This window comes from Calliphora vicina, chromosome 5 (assembly GCF_958450345.1).
Source record: "Calliphora vicina chromosome 5, idCalVici1.1, whole genome shotgun sequence".
NCBI classification, from domain to species: Eukaryota; Metazoa; Arthropoda; class Insecta; order Diptera; family Calliphoridae; genus Calliphora; species Calliphora vicina.
In genome coordinates, this window is record NC_088784.1 from 2,018,248 (window position 1) to 2,038,865 (window position 20,618).

At 28.7% G+C, this 20,618-nt stretch overlaps 1 protein-coding gene across 1 annotated transcript; it reads right to left on the reverse strand.

Moving 5' to 3' along the window:
• Positions 1-818: 818 nt before the first annotated feature.
• PHDP (Putative homeodomain protein) lies at positions 819-14,359 on the reverse strand. Its single transcript, XM_065513718.1, has 3 exons — positions 14,092-14,359; positions 1,823-2,004; positions 819-938 (listed from the first exon to the last, which is right to left on the reverse strand). Exons 1-3 carry the CDS (start codon positions 14,357-14,359, stop codon positions 855-857), a joined length of 534 nt encoding a protein of 177 aa, XP_065369790.1. The 3' UTR covers positions 819-854.
• Between the last annotated feature and the right edge of the window lie 6,259 nt (positions 14,360-20,618).

Sequence of the window (20,618 nt, forward strand, 5' to 3'; positions counted from 1 at the left end):
AAAAAAAACATTGAGTGACTATTTAATTCTGTTGTTGTACATTTTAAATAAATAAAGAGTTGTTACAATTTTTAAACTACTTAACGGCTTTTATTTGCAATCAAAAGTATCCGGTTTATTTAAAGGAAATAAACCAACGTTTTGAAAAGGTTAAAACGTAACAAATATAATGAAAATCCAAAAATCTATCCATCGATTAAAATAAAAGTTTCGGTTTGTTGGAGATAGAGCTGAATATAGATTCGGTTGTGAAAAAAAAAATATTTAAGTCGGACTATAATGATTTTTTTCATTCCAAAATTTTAAAAATTGTTGTCCAATCGTGTTTTTAATAGGTTTAATATGAATTTTACAAATTTGAAACAACATCACAACCGATGCAGCAATGTTAGTCTATTATATAAAGTGGCAAATCCGACACGTACTCCTCCAAAAAAAAAGTTCATAAAAACTCCCTGTAGTTTATATTTATGTTTTCCACACAATTTTAAAGAATGTGTCATAGATAAATACACATGTGTATCGAATTTGATCAAAAATATTCAGTAAGTAAATAGTATATAGTAATTTTGCAGTAGTTTCAAGACTTTAATGTATGTATATTGAAATATAATTTACATTTTTAATTTTTATTTATTTTTAATATCAATAGGATGAAATAATATAGGAATTCGTTAAATTAACTAGAGAGACACATTTCAAACATTCATTAAATTTTGAATGTTTTGCAGTCAAACTTTTTTTAAAATAACGATCTACTACTATTCTTTCATATTTTGTGTATGTAGAACTATTACATACATATGTGTGTGTGTTTATGTATATATAAAATGTTATAAGTAGTTGTTGTATATTTAGTATGAAGGCGTTGATCTGCTGATATGTATAGAATGTCTTTCCTGCTTTCTAAATTTAGCTCTTCGATTCTGGAACCAGACCTAAAAATATACAACAAAATAAAAACCATATTTATTTAATGTTTTATTCGAAGACACTTATTTAATTTACAATAGTGGTGGGGTATGCACGAGTAGAGTACTTGAACTTGATTAAAATCATAAATAAAAACACATAAATTGGAAACTCTCCTGTGAAAGACCTAACTCATTTGTCAGAAAATATATTAGTAAAAAAAACACCAACACACGTATGTATGTGTGATTATTTTGTTTGAGTTTTTTCTAGTTTCTGCTCTATGTGTATTTCTCTATGATTTCAATAACAAAAATATACATACATATGTATGTCATCCAGTTTGTATGGTTGTACAATTATTACGGGTATTTCCGGGAAATTCAGAAATCATTCAGCCTAATCGTGAAAGGCGTTGGCGTTTTATGACATCAACAGTTTCGTACTAGATTAAAGATCAAATGCAACTTCTTTGGATGGCGTAATACGCCAACGCCTTTCAAGACAAGGCTGATTGTTTTCAGTCCCGCTTTTTGAAATTTACTGATGACTGAGCTGAATTGAGAATTCTGACTTTGAGTCACCAATATTTACATGTTTCTTTTAGTGATGCATAGTTACTTCGAACGAATTTTTGAACTTAATTGCTCCCAAAGTTCAAAACTCTAGAATTTTTGTGTGAACATATAAACTTAAGGGTTTTCTTTCATATATTTTTTTTAAATATTTAAAATTGGTTAAAAAATTACTGTGTTAGAATTGCTTAAGTCCGCAAAGTCACTATAATTTTCTTGGTAATAACTCCATATTCGGAGTTATATTTATTTAGTAAATATTTGTAATGTGGTTTATCCTGTAGCATAGTGTAACTAATATCAACATATAACATCATCTATCTATTATTTCTCACCTGTACCCGGGCTTCGGTTAGATCTATTTTTGTTGCAATTTCTTCTCGTGTATATATATCGGGATAATGTGTTTCCTGGAATATTTTTTCCAATTCCTTAATTTGAGCCGAACTAAATGTGGTACGCATTCTCCTTTGCTTCTGTCGATCTGCATGATATGATGATGAATCATTTTTAAAGTCTATAAAGTAAAGAGTTTTTAAAGGATATTACAACAATTTAAGTATTTGTGGTAACAGGTCAAATTTACAAATTCCTTTAGATTCAGAATGATTTTGTGGTATAGTTAAAGTATAACATTATTTTTTATAACAGTTTTCTCCAAGGACCCTAAATAATAATTATGCTCATTTTTCAGGTACCAACAAATTGACCACTTTTAAGAAATATTCTGTAAAAATTGATTTTAATTATTATGTATTATGTGTGATCACTCATATTTCTGAACAAAAATCGATTTTTTTATATAAAAACTCAAAATATCTAAATTCGCTAATAACTTGGCCAATAAGCGTTTAATCAAGAAAAGGAGTTCGATCTGTGATCACTCATATTTCTGCACAAAAATCGATTTTTTTTATATAAAAACCCAAAATATCTAAATTCGCTAATAACTTGGTGAATAAGCGTTTAATCAAGAAAAGGTGGTCGATCTGTGATCACTCATATTTCTAACCAAAAATCGATTTTTTTATATAAAAACTCACAATATCCAAAATCGTTAGTAACTTGGCCAATAAGCGTTTAATCAAGAAAAGGAGCTTGATCTGTAATCACTCATATTTCTGACCAAAATTCGATTTTTTATATAAAAACTAAAAATATTTAAATTCGCTAATAACTTGGCCAATAAGCGTTTAATCAAGAAAAGGAGTTCGATCTGTGATCACTCATAATTCTGTCCAAAAATCAATTTTTTTATATAAAAACTCAAAATATCTAAATTCGCTAATAACTTGGCCAATAAGCGTTTGATCAAGAAAAGGAGCTCGAGGTGTGATCACTTAATTTCTGAATAAAAATCGATTTTTTATATAAAAACTCAAAATATCTGACCAAAAATCGATTTTTTATATAAAAACTCAAAATATCTAAATTCGCTAATAACTTGGCCAATAAGCGTTTAATCAAGAAAAGAAACTCGATCTGTGATCACTCATATTCCTGACCTAAAATCAATTTTTTTATATAAAAACTCACAATATCTAAAATAGTTAGTAACTTGGCCAATAAGCGTTTGATCAAGAAAAGGAGCTTGATCTGTGATCACTCATATTTCTGAACAAAAATCGATTTTTTATATAAAAACTCAAAATATCTAAATTTGCTAATAACTTGGCCAATAAGCGTTTAATTAAGAAAAAGAGCTCGATCTGTGATCACTCATATTTCTGAACAAAAATCGATTTTTTATATAAAAACTCAAAACATGTACATTGATTTACATGTATTCTGTTATTGCAAGACTTTTGACAACAGACTTAGGTTCTTTGTCACTGTAAAATAACCCAAACCAATATGAATAAAAATTATCATTCAACAATACGTTTTCTTTTTTCCTTGTTACTATTTTTACCCATTTCAAACCGCTTCTCACAAATTCACAAATTGAACACAAGCATTTTTTTTTAATTTGACAGGACAACGTCTGTCGTCTTAATAAATAAAATAAAAATTTATTCGTAATAATTATTCGCAATTTTTATTGAATAAAAGTTATAACTTTTAAGTAATTTGTTTTCTCTGTAGAAAATTGTATGTATAATGTATTTTCTCGGTTTCTATAGAAAATCTTGTGTAAAACTGTAGTTTAAGAACAGAATTTTCTATAGAAACTGTTTTGTACAACAGTGTTTTCTATAGAAAATCTCTCTCAGTATTTATACGCTAATATTGTAAATTTCCCATTTTAGTAATGGGAAATTTAGTTGAAAAAGTACTATTTAAATATTATTTTTATACCGAACAAAAATTTAATTTATCATCCTTGTAGACCCAGTATTCTTATAAATATCTATGGGTTCTTATAAAATGATAACCCAAGTTTGGATAGGGTTAGGTGGGGCATATAAATTACATATAAATTATATATAGTACCGAAGATATTATGCATGTGTTTTCTTTTATTCAGAATATAACTAAACGAGATAACCTACACATGTAGATTTTTGTAGATATTCTCAAGGACTATTTACGAAGCAAAACAACTTAAATCAACTCGTAAATACCTCATCTCCAACCATTTGCAATTTCGTTACGATATCTCTAATAGTTCCCGAGATACCGAATATTTAAAAAAAATCGTAAAACTAATTTTTGGAAAAAACCAATGCAATTGTTTAGATCTCAGCTGACATACGAGGGGTTAAATCACAAGGAGTTAGTAGGTAAAGTTCAGAAAGTTCATAGCACAAGAGTTGAATGTGGGATTCTTATTATCAAAATTGTAAACATATTTAGTTAAGGCTAATCAATGCTTAAAAACATTTTTTTGTATGAAAAAATATATTTAAACATTTGGGGATTCAAACGATCTCCTATTAGGTCGTATTGTCATAATGTCCTAAAATATTTTTTTAGTTTAAACCAATTTTTGTTGGGTTTTAAACAATAAAGTTATAAACTAATAAGATTTTTTGAACTATGTTTATTGGTTTGTCATAAAATAACTCTTTTTTTGTTTGCAGCACAACAAGAATTTGTTTAAACTAAACAAATATTTTACTACATTATGACAATACGACCTAATAGCAGACCGTTTGAATCCCCCAATTGATTAAGCCTTAACAATATTTAAAATTTTGATAAGTTACCCGACCTAAATTTTATTCATTCGAATAAAAAATTTATTTTTCCTCGATTATTCGAATGATAACCCTAATTAAGATTTATTCGATTAGCAATTAAATCGATTACCACAAAAATTAAAAAAGTAAAAAAAAAAAAAATTTAAGGTACGGTCACACATGGCAAATATTTTCTCAAAAAAGCGTAACCACTTTTTATAGCACAAATTTGTTTGAAGTGTTTACTCTTACAAGTGTTTTATAAGATCAAACAGCATCTAATAAAATAAAACTAAATATTTGTTTTGAATTGTCTTAAGTAAAAGGAGTTTTTGACAATAAATAAAAGAATTCAAATATATTTTATTTAGTGGTTACGTCTTTTTCGTCAAATATTTGCCATATGTGACCCTACCTTTACTCCCATGTCGAAAGAAAAATGAGTCGAAAAAAATTTGTATGAAAAACACTCAGTTTTAAAAATTCTTTCGAATAGTTTTCATACAAATTTGTTGGAATCATTTTTCTTTCTTTCGACATCGTGAAACAGGCCTTAAAACTGTTACGAATTCAAAATTTAACCAAAATAATTTGTTTAGTTCAATTTAACTACAATTTAGTGGTAGCAAATATAATGTTACATATTTTTGTAAAAAATTTCAATTGTTACAATAACAAAACACATGTTAAATTTCCACTCAAAGTACTCGTTCGCTATAGAAAACCAGCACATTAGTCGGACCTATACAATTTGTTAATCAAAGCATAGACATTAAACTGCAAATAGGATAAGCCCGAACAAATATCAACATTATATTATAAATCCTTAAAAAACGTTGGACTAACACTGGACAACAAAAATATTGTATACTTGTTTTAAAACGCAGACAAAAGAATCTAAGAAAATGCTTATTTGAAAATAAAACTTTTGTGGTTTTTATCCATGATACAATAATTGTAGAAGGTAGAATCACTAGGGAGAGTTGTCAATATTTACGTCTATAACGTCAAACTTTGATTTTTGATTTTGATTTTTTTCATATTTTCTTTAGTTTGACGTTACAAGAATTGTAAAATTGAGAATTTATTTTCTACTGAGTATACGTTATATTGTTGTGTCATGATTTTTATCTAAATTTAGTATTGAAAATTGAGAGGGAATGAAAATAGTACAGGAAATTAGGAATCTAAGTATAACAAGTAGTCCGACTCTCTATTTTTCTACATTGCACTCTCACTAGGGTTTTTATCCCGGTACAAATTTCCCGGGAATTTTGCAAATTTTTCACTACCCGATTCCCGGGATTTTTAGTCGGGAATCCCGGGAATTAAAAACTGACATAGAAAACAAGTTAGAACTCTATTTTGTTCACCAAAAAACAGTGAAATGTTTTTTACAGTGTTTTGCCTATATCTCGGCAATAATAGACCGCTTATTATTATTATTTATTTGGGGTTTTTCATATGAAAATTTAAAAAGAGAATTCAATATTTATAGAATTTATTTCTCATTGAATCATTCTAATTTCTTTAAATATCTTCTTCAAAAATGTATTAAATGATTAAATTTTTTTTCAATTCAAAGGCTTAAGACAATTTTGTAAATGATTTGATTTAACAAAAATTGAATCATTCAAAGTTCGAATAAATTCTGTTATTAATCAACTTTAAAATTAATTCAGTTTAAACCATAGTAGAAAAATAGAAGGTAGTTTCATTCTCTCTTTATTTTTTAAAATTCTACGTCTGACATGCTTAAGGATTTTGACGTTTTCGTTAAAATAGTAATGCCATATCAATTTAAAATTTTCCCTTTGGGAATACATAATTTTCATTAATTTGAAAATTATTAAAAAAATAGAAAAACAACAACAACAACAGTTTATGGATATATGTAAAGCTTGCGAAGAAGATTTGCCAAAACAGCCAGTGGTGTGCTCCGACCATTTAGTTAAAAGTAATATTTCAGTTAAAACAAAGCGTGTGAGATTGGATATGAATGCTGTCCCAATGAACACAAGGTAACTTCAAAATACTATTTATTATGTAAACATATTTTGGGATATATATCACCGATTATTACCGATCATAATCCATTAACTATGCACACTGGAGTAGAATCGAAATTATTTGAAAATAAATCTCGTATTTCTAAACGGCGTACCCAAGGAATATTCGAGTTTAAGATTTGAAAATGAACCCCACAAATACTTCAATGGCGGCGCTATGGGACCCAAAGTAGGGCACCTTCGACATGTAAATTTGTTAAACGCGTGCCATTTTTTGTTTTCCATCCGATTTCAAAGACTTTTTATATTTTCTGAGAGTGCTCGGCTAGATCTTGAAAATACATTCTTCGTGTGCTACTTGTCTCTTATAATTAAACCTCCATTTAAAAGATATAAAATATTTACATAGTAATAAAAAAAATGAAGAAAATGCATACATATAAAAATAGTCAACGTGTTGTAAACAAATTCTCGAAAATCATAATCATTTTTTGGAATGTGGCAACGCTTTTTATAATGCTCACAAAAAAAGGAAACTTCAAAAAACCTTATTTTAAAAAAAAAATTTTGATTGAAACTACCTTCTATATTTTTATCATGGTTTAAACAATGGCATTGGAATGAAACTAAAAAATTAAATATTAGGAATGGATTTATGGAATGAAAGGCTGACATTTTTTAATTACGGATTAAGATTTTAGTGGATTAAGCTCAAATTGTAATAATTAATTTGAAGCTCTGATATTTAATATTTATAACACTAAGTTCTTATATATAATTTGGCTATAATATTCCCAATTTACAGTATCATTATATATTTCGGGAATAGCCGGGTACCCGGGGATGTATAAAAAAAATTCCCGATTCCCGGGAATCAAAAAAGTTCAGGAAATTAAAAACCCTAACTCTCACATATACGGGTACCGGATGAATTCAATAACCTTGTGATAGATGTAAATAAATCAAAAGTGTTCAAATTTTGAGTTAAAATTGTTAGTTAAATAAAGTTTAATACAAGTTAATTCATTAACACACATTATTTTATAAATTTTTGAATACATTTAAGTAGAACTTTTTCATTTCCTAAACACGTCCTTTGCACAACTAAAAAAATACTTTTTTTTAAATTTTTTATTGAACAAAGTTTTAATCATAGGGTTACCCCATAGAGACGAGACGTAATTGTCAAAAACCTAAGCCTGTTGTCAATAACCTAACTCTAGCAACAACAAAACACGTGCTAGTCAAAGTATTTTGTTGTTGTATCAGATTTGTTGTAATTTTGTTTGACAAATCGGAGTCTATCGCCTCTATGTATAATACTCAATGGTTTAAATTTTTAGTATTGAAAATAAAAAAATTCAAACAAATTAAAATTTAAAATTTTTTATAAAATTCTGTGTCATATATTAATCACATACAAAGATCGAAAAATCGCATGTTAAAGACCTAACTCAGTTGTCAAAAACCTAAGTGGTGAAAATGTATTAGTAAAACAAGTAAGAAAGTATGGTCGGTCAATCCCGACCATATAATACCCTACACTAAGTAAAAGAGCAAAAACATTTTTCTTTTAAAATTTCAATAATTTATATTTTTGAGTGATTTTCGGAAGTGGGGCTTATATGGGGGCTATGACTAATTATGGACCGATCACCATGAAATTAGGTCGTGTGATTTAAGTCTACATTAAAGTTAACTATGTTGAATTTTGTGTGTATACCAACATTTTTAAACGATTTATGCACGTTAAAGTGATTTTCGGAAGCGGGTCTATATGGGAGCTATGACTAATTATGGACCGATCGTAACAAAATTTGTTGACATGAATTTTGTGTTTATAAAACTTATTTGGAGCGGAATTTGTGGAGATACATATATAAATTAAACATTTATGACCGATAAAGTCCAATTTCGGGAGGACATTTGTATGGGGGCTAGGTGAAATAATGGACCGATTTCAGCCAGTTTCAATAGGCTTGGTCCTTGAGCCGAAAAAATAATATGTACCAAATTTCATCGAAAAATCTTCAAAATTGCGACCTGTACTCTGCGCACAAGGTTTACATGGACAGCCAGCCAGCCAGCCGACCAGACGGACGGACGGACATCGTTTAATCGACTCAGAAAGTGATTCTAAGTCTATCGGTATACTTTAAGGTGGGTGTTGGACTAATATTTTTGGGCGTTACAAACATCTGCACAAACGCATTATACCCTCCCCACTATGGTGGTGTAGGGTATAAAAAACTATGTGAAAACAAAACATGAGTAATTTTTTTGTTTGAGTTTTTTTATACCCTACACCACCATAGTGGGGAGGGTATTATGCGTTTGTGCAGATGTTTGTAACGCCCAAAAATATTAGTCTAACACCCACCTTAAAGTATACCGATCGACTTAGAATCACTTTCTGAGTCGATTAAGCGATGTCCGTCCGTCCGTCTGGTTGGCTGGCTGGCTGGCTGTCCATGTAAACCTTGTGCGCAGAGTACAGGTCGCAATTTTGAAGATATTTCGATGAAATTTGATACATATTATTTTTTCGGCTCAAGGACCAAGCCTATTGAAACTGGCTGAAATCGGTCCATTATTTCACCTAGCCCCCATACAAATGTCCTCCCGAAATTGGACTTTATCGGTCATAAATGTTTAATTTATATATGTATCTCCACAAATTCCGCTCCAAATAAGTTTTATATACACAAAATTCATGTCAACAAATTTTGTTACGATCGGTCCATAATTAGTCATAGCTCCCATATAGACCCGCTTCCGAAAATCACTTTAACGTGCATAAATCGCTTAAAAATATTGGTAAACACACAAAATTCAACATAGTTAACTTCAATATACACATAAATCACACGACCTAATTTCATGGTGATCGGTCCATAATTGGTCATAGCCCCCATATAAGGCCCACTTCCGAAAATCACTCAAAAATATAAATTATTGAAATTTTAAAAGAAAATTTTTTTTTTGCTCTTTTACTTAGTGTAGGGTATTATATGGTCGGGCTTGACCGACCATACTTTCTTACTTGTTTTAGTTTTCGCTCTATGTATATTTTCTTTATGATCTGTTATAAATATTTGGAGATAGTTAAGCTGTAAAAGAGTCGGACTACTCGTTATACTTGGTTTAAAAAAATATAGTTTTTTACATTAGAGAATATCGAGGGGCTATATTCAAAACCCTCTATCTTGAAAAACACAACTTTTCAGGAGAGCCAAAAAACTGTTTTTTTTCGCGTATTACTTGAGTTATTAAAATTCGGTATTCTACAATATTGTTTAAAAGCACCTACCTACTGAATCTCGCATATAATTGGTTTTTAAAATTTTGCATTATTGGGGACTTTATGAGAGATAGAGGGTTTTTCTTCACATAATATTCAATGTGTATGTATGAAATGATCAGATAGAGGTGTTTGCACTTTAATATTTTGATTTCATTTATGTCATCTGTCAGTTTTTAACGTGATTTATTTAAGTTAACTTGATTTATTAAGAATAGCGCAAGGCGTATTAACAAGGTGAGTGCGTCCCGGCAACAAATACAACAATGCAAAAACAACAGGCAATTTGTTTTTGTTAAAATGTACGGTAAATGTCAAAATCAAGGCGAATTAAAATATTACTATGTTATTTACAATAACAAATGTAAACATAAACAAAGTTTGACATATAGTGTACATAAAACCACAGCGAATTAAGAAACAGCTGATTTTATGCACTCACCACCTTGGAATAGCGTCTAATAATACAATATTAAACAAAAATTGATAGAAAAAATGTTTTTATTTTGCTTTTGTAAATTTTTTTGAAGTTTGATTGAAGAAATTATTTTAAAAAAATATTTGTAAATAAATTTTTTGGTTACAGAAAATTTATTTGTGTAAGTTGTAGAGAAATAACAAAAATGCAAATAAAACAGCAAAAAAAAAAACATGTTTGTTATAAAATTCGCACCATATATGGGGACTGTTTTACTGAACATTTTACCATCAAAAAGTCATTTTCGTGAAAATCAAAGATAGAGGGTTTTTTTTAAAGACAAAAATAATAGTTTAAACTGATTATATTTAATTTATTGTTTTAGGTATGTTTTAGGCTGAAATTGCTAGGCTAGGCTCCCATTTAGCTTGTAGTATGAAATGAATTTGACTGATTGTTTTTTTTGCTATTGTCAAATTGTTTATTGAAATCGAATGTATATTTTCTATTCATTTTTTTAGGTTTTGTATACATATATTTACAGAATATATTTATATTGTTTTATTATAAGAGAAAAATCTGTCACGTACGGTATGTCACGTACGATATTAAATTTTATTTATTATGAAATCATTCAAAGATTGTTTTTATTTAAATATGACGGCTTGTAAAGGAAAAATATTTCGTTTAGTATAAGAAATTAAAAGAAAACACGATTGGAATATTTTCGCATATTTTACATGTACCTCAAAATGAGTTCCGTTTTATGTCACGTACGATATACCCTTATTTCGCTCAATATTTTGGACAACAATATTTCGAAATAACTTTTATTATTTTAAAATATAGTACCCTCTGAATGGAACATAAAGACTCTGAATTATTTTTCAGATACTCTTATTTTTGGAAAATCTATTCCACTCTATAGGCTTACAAATGTCACGTACGATGATATGGAATTGCCCATAGGTAATTGGAGAATTTAATATATATGTGCAATATAATACATTGTACATAAAAAAATCAAATTTGTGTTATAATGAATCCGAAAAATCCCCCATTATCAGAATGTATAGTTATGTTTTTAATCTAAAGTTATACTGACAGATTTCATACAAAAAATATTTTAACAGACAGTATAACTATAAATTAACGTACATATAACCCAGCCATCGTGTTAATGGGGGTTAAAAGAGTTTTGAAAACACTTGTGTAGATAAAAAAAAATAAAAACATGTTGAAATTGTAAATGTATTCAATAATATTATCCAGTGTTTCAAAAATATTGGACACAACTTTTGAATGATTTATTTAAAAATTATTTTTTCGTATAAAAAAATAATAAACGATTCTAAAAATACATACATACATATGTACATGTTTGTTTCAGTCATATTTGAATATTGAAATTTAGTCAAGATATTGGGGATGACAGTACGATGTATGTACGTATGAATGTAGCGTATCGGACCAACATTTAAATTTTAATACCCAGTAAACATCAAAAGGAAATATGTGAACTTTTTTAATCTTTTTAGACATGGATTAGGAAGTTTATAAAAACAAAAATTGTCTGACTAAACAATTTGACATTTCGACTAATCCCAATGAATAAATTTCAAAGTAGTCAATTTTTATTTCCACCCCTTGAAGTCAGAAATCATTTTTTGTGTGAAGTTTTTTTTGTTTTTTTTTTGTTTGTATAAGCGTGTCATAAGCGTGTTGTAACAACAAACAAACAAACCAACAAACAGCCAATTTACTTAAGTGTTTTGAGTGGAAACTTGTAGTAACACAGTAAAGGAAAGAAGGAAGGAAGGTCGCCCATTATGCACATCTGGGTAAATAAAATCTTGCTACGCTAAGGATAATGTTAACAGTCGTCAATTAGAATGTCTATCTTGGTATACATTCATTGGAATTGTGTGTGACTGTGTTGTTTTGAACGTCTGTATACAAGTGAGTGTTAATTTTATTTCTGGTTAAGCAGTTGTATTAGAAGTGAAAAATAATGGGATAACAACACATTCATAAGGATTTACATTGTTGTATTGTATTATTTGGTTATAGAAACATAGTAACAATCACATCATACGAGTAGATACATAAATATCTACATACAGTATCGGTTAAAATATATTGGACTAATTTCGCCTTATATCGAATCGTCATATGCGGCAAGTTTTGCTTTATTTCTTTGATTTGAAAAAAAAAATGACGCTGAAGCACACAGCTATTGCTCACCAAAGCTTATGGTGAATGAGTTCCATCGGTTTCAACGTGCGAGAGATGGTATGTTCGGTTTTGAAGTGTTGATTTTGACACGGAAGACAAATGTCACCCAGGCCAGCCAAAAATACCAAGAATTGGAGGCATTATTGAACAAAAGCTTGCTACTCAAGCTGCAATTTCAAAACGTTTGCGAGCAGCAGGATTCATCCAAAAGCAGGGAAATTGGTTACCATACGAATTTATGCCTAGAGAACTTGAAAGACGATTTTGTATGTCCGAAATGATGCTTGAACGCTATAAAAGAAAGTAATTTTTGCATCGAATCATTACTTGCGATGAAAAATGGATCCATTACGATAGCCCGATGCGTAAGAGATCGTATGTGAAGCCCGACCAACCAGCCGAATCAACACTAAAGCCAAATATCCATGGCGCTAAGGTAATTCTCTGTATTTGGTGGTACCAAAAAGGTCCTATCTATTATGAGCTGCAGAAATCTGACCAGACCATCACAGGGTACCTATAACGACCGATGCAGAACGCTCTCTGGGAAACGCTTCTCTTTGGAACTGAGTATCCGATATTGGCTTGATTCGTTATTGGCCTCAAAAGATGAACAGTTCTTTTGGCTGGGAATTCATATGTGTTGCCATAAAGATGGGAAAAGGTCATAGCTTTAGTCATTAGAAAATCCCGCATTTTTAAGTTATACGCCCAATATATGACCATCGCTCATTTATAGCTTGATACAATTTGTTTGGATCTCGATGCGCCAATTCCTTATTTACTACATATTTCCTATGAATTTTCTATAGGGTTTAAGGTCGGGTGACTGTGCTGGCCACTGCATGGCATTAACGCTTCACCAATTTGGATGTGGTGCATTTTATTATAGGCATGAAACAGTATCTTCTCCTGCACTAAATGTTTATCCATAAAACCGTAAATTTTGTGTAACGGTCCTAAGCTTTCACCAGAAATGCAAGCCCATACCATAACATATCGGGCTGCAATCTTAACGGTTCCAGTACAGTATTTGGGATTTAGTCTGACAAGTCTTCGAACTCTTCTGATTCCATCAAAATCCACAAAATTACATTTATATTCATCGAAAAATAAATTGTTCTGAAGCTAATTTAAGGCGAGCTTTACGATTTTTTTCCTATATAAATGATTTCTTCACAGCTCTATAGCTTTTGAGCCCAGCTGAAACCGTTTTTCTTTGTGTTACTCTAGAATGGATAATTTTTGAAGTCTCTTACAATCCCTTTCAATGAAATTTTTATTGAAAAATTGTAACGGTCTTTTTTAATTTCTTTTCCAGACATAAGCAGTTTTGTGCAAAAAATATTTGTAATTTTGTGTTTTTTTTAAAAAATAAGGGTTTTAACTTAGTTTAGAATGAATTTTTGTTCAATATGTTTTGAGCTACACTGTATGTAAGTAAGTGTTTGTGTGTGTGCGTGTTTGATTTTGAAATTAAAATTTGGATAATGAATAAGATAACGAACGTTAGACGTACCTGACAACTGATTGCTTATTGTTGTATTGGTATTAAAGTTGAAATAAATATCCGGTTCCTCCTGATTTTCATATAGGGCTTGTGTATTCACATCATTAACTACTACGGTACTGTGGTGTGCTGAATGGCTGTGGCAATTTTTAAAATGATCCATTACCAAATCATAACTGGATAATATTTCTCTACCGATTACATTAGAACTATAAAACGTTTTTGCGGAATCTTTAAGATTTTCCGAAATCACAAAATTTTTCAATGAATACTCCATTTTATGATTGTTTTCTTTTATTTTTTTCGGTTTAATTTTATATGTCTAATTTATTTAATATAAATTTAGCAAAAAAAAAAGAATAAAAATATTCAATTTGAAAAATAACTTTATTAGCACTATATTATCTGAAGGATGCAATTAATACTCATATTACAATACACGCTTTAAAGCGAGTAATTTGATAAAACAACAATAAAAACAAACAAAAACTGAAAATCAACTTCACATAAAAGGCGGTGCCAAAAATTAGGGGTGGAAATCAAATTTTCCATAAGATGCTACAATCTGCTCGTTATGCATGTTAAATATTTGAAATTGCTTGTATCCTTTGTATCAGTATTCATATTTTCTATTCCTTTTTATAAGTTTCTGAATCCCTAATGACACATCTGATCTAGTTACGAAACGTTCATTAGTATAAAAAGTTTATAACACCAAATATATATCTAGTTAAACTTTCTAAAATAGATTTAAATTGTGGAGCTCACTAAAAGTGCCGCCCAACAGGTATAGGGTGTCAAGTGTGAAAATTTTACGGATTCTGGGCAGTACCATTTGTGCGTGACCTACAGCTAACAAATAAAGTTGTTTAGTTTAATACAAATTTAGTAATAATAAACATTTCATACTAACAATATTTTCACTTATTTACAAATATATTTACATATATTATCATAGATATTGAACGGTTTTTGAAAGCGACAAAAAAGATACATTTGTCTTATGAAATCCAATGTAATTTGTTCTTTAATCGATAAAGAATTTAATTCTAGATCGAATATAAAACCGATAACTTTCGATTTCAAGAGACCAATGTACTTCTTCCGTCGTTTTCAAAACCGATTCCGACAATGATTGGATTTTATGACAACCCCGTATATTTCAGAATTTTCCAAATATATTTTTTAGAAATTTCCAATTGTATTTCAGAATTATCTAATTGAATTAAAAAGTTTCTAATTGTATTTCAGAATTTTCCAATTGTTTTTCAGAAATTTCTATTTTTATTTCAGAAACTTACATTGGTATTGCTATTATAATTTTCTGAAATACAAATGGAAATTTCTGAAATACAATTGGAAAATTCAGAAATACAATTAGAAACTTTTTAAGTATAAATTAAAAATTCTGAAATACAAATGGAAATTTCTGAAATACAATGGGAAAATTCTGAAATGTAATAGGAAATTTCTGAAATATAATTGGAAATTTCTGAATTAAATTTTTTGTGCAAAATATTTGTTTGAAAAAATAGTTTTTTAATGTGAAAAAAATTAATTTTTGTTAAAAAAATTTTGTGAAAAAGATTTTTTTTATAAAATTTTACCCCAATTTATTTGCTCTTCTTTTGCTTCTAATTTCTTTACCGCATTGCGATCTGATACTTTCTCAACTTTATAGGACTTCAACCCATCATTACCTTTGACCTGCGCACAAAAGAATCAGAGCATTTAACTTTACGAGCTGCTCTTCTAAAGAGTTTTTCGACTTGTTTTTCGAAACGACATTACGCTATATATTCGACCGTAATGGCATTACTAACTCTATTATCATCTCGGAATCACTCCCTGTTTTTTTAACTCTTGAGACGTTTTCGAATTTCTTTAAAAATAACATTTGTTCAAAGATTTTCATAATGCTTTTATTTTTATCTTCAAACTATTGGGTCGTAACAAGGCGGCATATATATACAAAATCGAATTCAGGCAAATTGGGGTGAATTCGTTTCTTATATATAGAGTTTGACATTAATCCTACATTCTATAAAAACTAAATAAAATCCACTCTCTTCAGTCAACCTGATGAATGAGAATGAAATATTAATTTAGAAAATTTGTATAGATCTACTCAGTTCTCGTTAAACATAAAAATGTAAACTTTATTTAACACAAAAATAAAAGCGGTTCAATATTTCACCTAGCCCCCATACAAATTTCCTCCCGAAATAGAAATTTTTTTGACATAAATGTCTGTTTTATGTAGGTATCCACTCAAATTTCTCCACAAATATGTTTTATTTAAATACGGATCGATATAAGGCCATTTTCCGAAAACCACATAAACAAATTTTTATATTGAAATAAATAACGAGACCTAATTTCATTACTTTCGATCAAGTTTGGCTACCGTTACCGCTAAAATAACCTTTCATCTATATGAATAACTACAATTACCGTTACCACTAAAAATACCGTTATTTTATAAATAATTTTAAATTATGAAAATACAATTTTTTTTATTTAAAAATTAAGTTTATTGAAATCTATAGTTTTATATTTATGTAATATTTTTAGGTAAACAAAATTTAAAAAAAAAAAAAATTATAATTATTTTTTTAATTTTTAAAAAATATTTTTTTTAAATTTATTTGTGAAAAAAAAATTTTATAAATCCTTCTTACTTTGGTCTTATATACGCCGTTACAAAGGTCTTTGATATATCTATTATTGGATATCCATATTGTCTATATTAATGACTTAGTAATCTAGATATTGATAAAAAATCGAGGTTGTCCTGGTTTTTGCTCATATCTCAGCCATTTGTGGGCCGATTGTCTCGATTTTAAATATCAACCGTGTCGGGTGAATTCCCGATATATTAATGTATGAATCATGTATGTAAGACGGACATGACTATATCAACTTCAATATCTATAACGATCCAGAATATACAGTGGTGGCCAGCTAATTAGGGACAAAATTGTTTGTAAATTCCATGTGTTTCTCAATTAATATTTCAAATATTTCCACAAATATATACATATGGGGCATTTCATGTCAAGTGAACCAACTTTTGAAATCGATGTCTTCCGATCGGGATGAAATTTGCACCAAGGTTAGCTCTATTGGATAGTAACTCAGACACAATTTTTCAACAACATCGGTCGAGAACTCTCTGAGTTATAGGGGGTAAAATTTTGACAATTTGGTCAAACAGGGGTTTGTTCTTATCCATGTAACTTATTACCTATTGTTCTTAGCAAAATGTGTCCCAAATAGTATAGATAGCTATTTCTTCGATCTTTCGAAAAAAAATATTTAAAAAAAAAAATAAAAAATTTTTAATATTTTTTTTCCGAAATCAAAAACTTTTTTGACTTTTTTTTAAAATACGCCCTTTTTTTTTTTTTTTTTTTTTTTCTTAAAATAAAGTTTAGATATTTTCCTTGAACACCTACTTGGTCGCTTAGTGGGATGCGAGTGGGATATCTATCAAAATAAATATTTTGTAACTCAAAACATAAAATTTTTGACTTTTTTTTGCAAAATCAAAAACTTTGTTGACTTTTTTTTTTCAAAATGGACCCTTTTTTAATCTTTTTTTTTAGGTCAAACAAAAGCTTAGATATTATCCTTGAAGACCCTTTTGGTCGCTTAGTGGGATGCGAGTGGGATATCTATCAAAATAAATATTTTTTAACTCAAGACTTACAATTTTTGACTTTTTTTTTTGCAAATACGATTTTTTTTCCAAATGGGCCCTTTTTTTAAAATTTTTTTTGTAATCAAAAGAAAGCTTAGGTCCATTCCTTTAAGATATTTTTAGTCCCTTAGTGGGATGCGAGTGGGATATCTATCAAAATAAATATTTTGTAACGCAAGACATACAATTTTTTAATTTTTTTTTGCAAAATCAAAATTTTTTTCCAATATGGGCCCTTTTTTAATTTTTTTTTTTGCTCAAAAGAAAGCCTAGGTCCATTCCTTTAAGATATTTTTAGTCCCTTAGTGGGATGCGAGTGGGATATCTATCAAAATAAATATTTTGTAACAATTTTTTAATTTTTTTTTGCAAAATCGAAATTTTTTTCCAATATGGGACTTTTTTTTAAATTTTTTTTTTTGCTCAAAAGAAAGCTTAGGTCTTTTACTTTAAGACCTATTTTGTCACTTAGGAAGATGTGAGTAGGATATCTATTAAAATAAAAATGTTGTAACTCAAGACATTCAATTATTGACTTTTTTTTGCAAATTCGAATTTTTTTTCAAAATGGGCCCTTTTTTAAAAATTTTTTTTTAGTCAAAAGAAAGCTTAGGTCCATTCCTTTAAGATATTTTAGGTCCCTTAGTGGGATACGAGTGGGATATCTATCAAAATAAATATTTTGTAACTCAAGATATACAATTTTTGATTTTTTGGCAAAATCAAAAACTTTTTTGACTTTTTTTTAAAATGGGCCCTTTTTGTAATTTTTTTTTTTTGCTATAAAGAAAGCTTAGGCCTATTCCTTTAAGATGGTTTTGATCGCTTAGTGGGATGCGAGTGGGATATATATCAAAATAAATGTTTTGTAACTCAAGACATACAATTTTTGTGTTAAAACATTTATTTTGATAGATATCCCACTCGCATCCCACTAAGGGACTAAAAATATCTTAAAGGAATGGACCTAGGCTTTCTTTTGGGCAAAAAAAAAAATTAAAAAAGGGCCCATATTGGAAAAAAATTTTGATTTTGCAAAAAAAAATTAAAAAATTGTATGTCTTGCGTTACAAAATATTTATTTTGATAGATATCCTACTCGCATCCCACTAAGGGACTAAAAATATCTTAAAGGAATGGACCTAAGCTTTCTTTTGATTACAAAAAAAATTTTCATAATGCTTTTATTTTTATCTTCAAACTATTGGGTCGTAACAAGGCGGCATATATATACAAAATCGAATTCAGGCAAATTGGGGTGAATTCGTTTCTTATATATAGAGTTTGACATTAATCCTACATTCTATAAAAACTAAATAAAATCCACTCTCTTCAGTCAACCTGATGAATGAGAATGAAATATTAATTTAGAAAATTTGTATAGATCTACTCAGTTCTCGTTAAACATAAAAATGTAAACTTTATTTAACACAAAAATAAAAGCGGTTCAATATTTCACCTAGCCCCCATACAAATTTCCTCCCGAAATAGAAATTTTTTTGACATAAATGTCTGTTTTATGTAGGTATCCACTCAAATTTCTCCACAAATATGTTTTATTTAAATACGGATCGATATAAGGCCATTTTCCGAAAACCACATAAACAAATTTTTATATTGAAATAAATAACGAGACCTAATTTCATTACTTTCGATCAAGTTTGGCTACCGTTACCGCTAAAATAACCTTTCATCTATATGAATAACTACAATTACCGTTACCACTAAAAATACCGTTATTTTATAAATAATTTTAAATTATGAAAATACAATTTTTTTTATTTAAAAATTAAGTTTATTGAAATCTATAGTTTTATATTTATGTAATATTTTTAGGTAAACAAAATTTAAAAAAAAAAAAAATTATAATTATTTTTTTAATTTTTAAAAAATATTTTTTTTAAATTTATTTGTGAAAAAAAAATTTTATAAATCCAAAAAAAAAAATTAAAAAAGGGCCCATATTGGAAAAAAATTTTGATTTTGCAAAAAAAAATTAAAAAATTGTATGTCTTGCGTTACAAAATATTTATTTTGATAGATATCCTACTCGCATCCCACTAAGGGACTAAAAATATCTTAAAGGAATGGACCTAAGCTTTCTTTTGATTACAAAAAAAATTTTAAAAAAAGGGCCCATTTGGAAAAAAAATCGTATTTGCAAAAAAAAAAGTCAAAAATTGTAAGTCTTGAGTTAAAAAATATTTATTTTGATAGATATCCCACTCGCATCCCACTAAGCGACCAAAAGGGTCTTCAAGGATAATATCTAAGCTTTTGTTTGACCTAAAAAAAAAGATTAAAAAAGGGTCCATTTTGAAAAAAAAAAGTCAACAAAGTTTTTGATTTTGCAAAAAAAGTCAAAAATTTTATGTTTTGAGTTACAAAATATTTATTTTGATAGATATCCCACTCGCATCCCACTAAGCGACCAAGTAGGTGTTCAAGGAAAATATCTAAACTTTATTTTAAGAAAAAAAAAAAAAAAAAAAAGGGCGTATTTTAAAAAAAAGTCAAAAAAGTTTTTGATTTCGGAAAAAAAATATTAAAAATTTTTTATTTTTTTTTTTAAATATTTTTTTTTCGAAAGATCGAAGAAATAGCTATCTATACTATTTGGGACACATTTTGCTAAGAACAATAGGTAATAAGTTACATGGATAAGAAAAAACCCCTGTTTGACCAAATTGTCAAAATTTTACCCCCTATAACTCAGAGAGTTCTCGACCGATGTTGTTGAAAAATTGTGTCTGAGTTACTATCCAATAGAGCTAACCTTGGTGCAAATTTCATCCCGATCGGAAGACATCGATTTCAAAAGTTGGTTCACTTG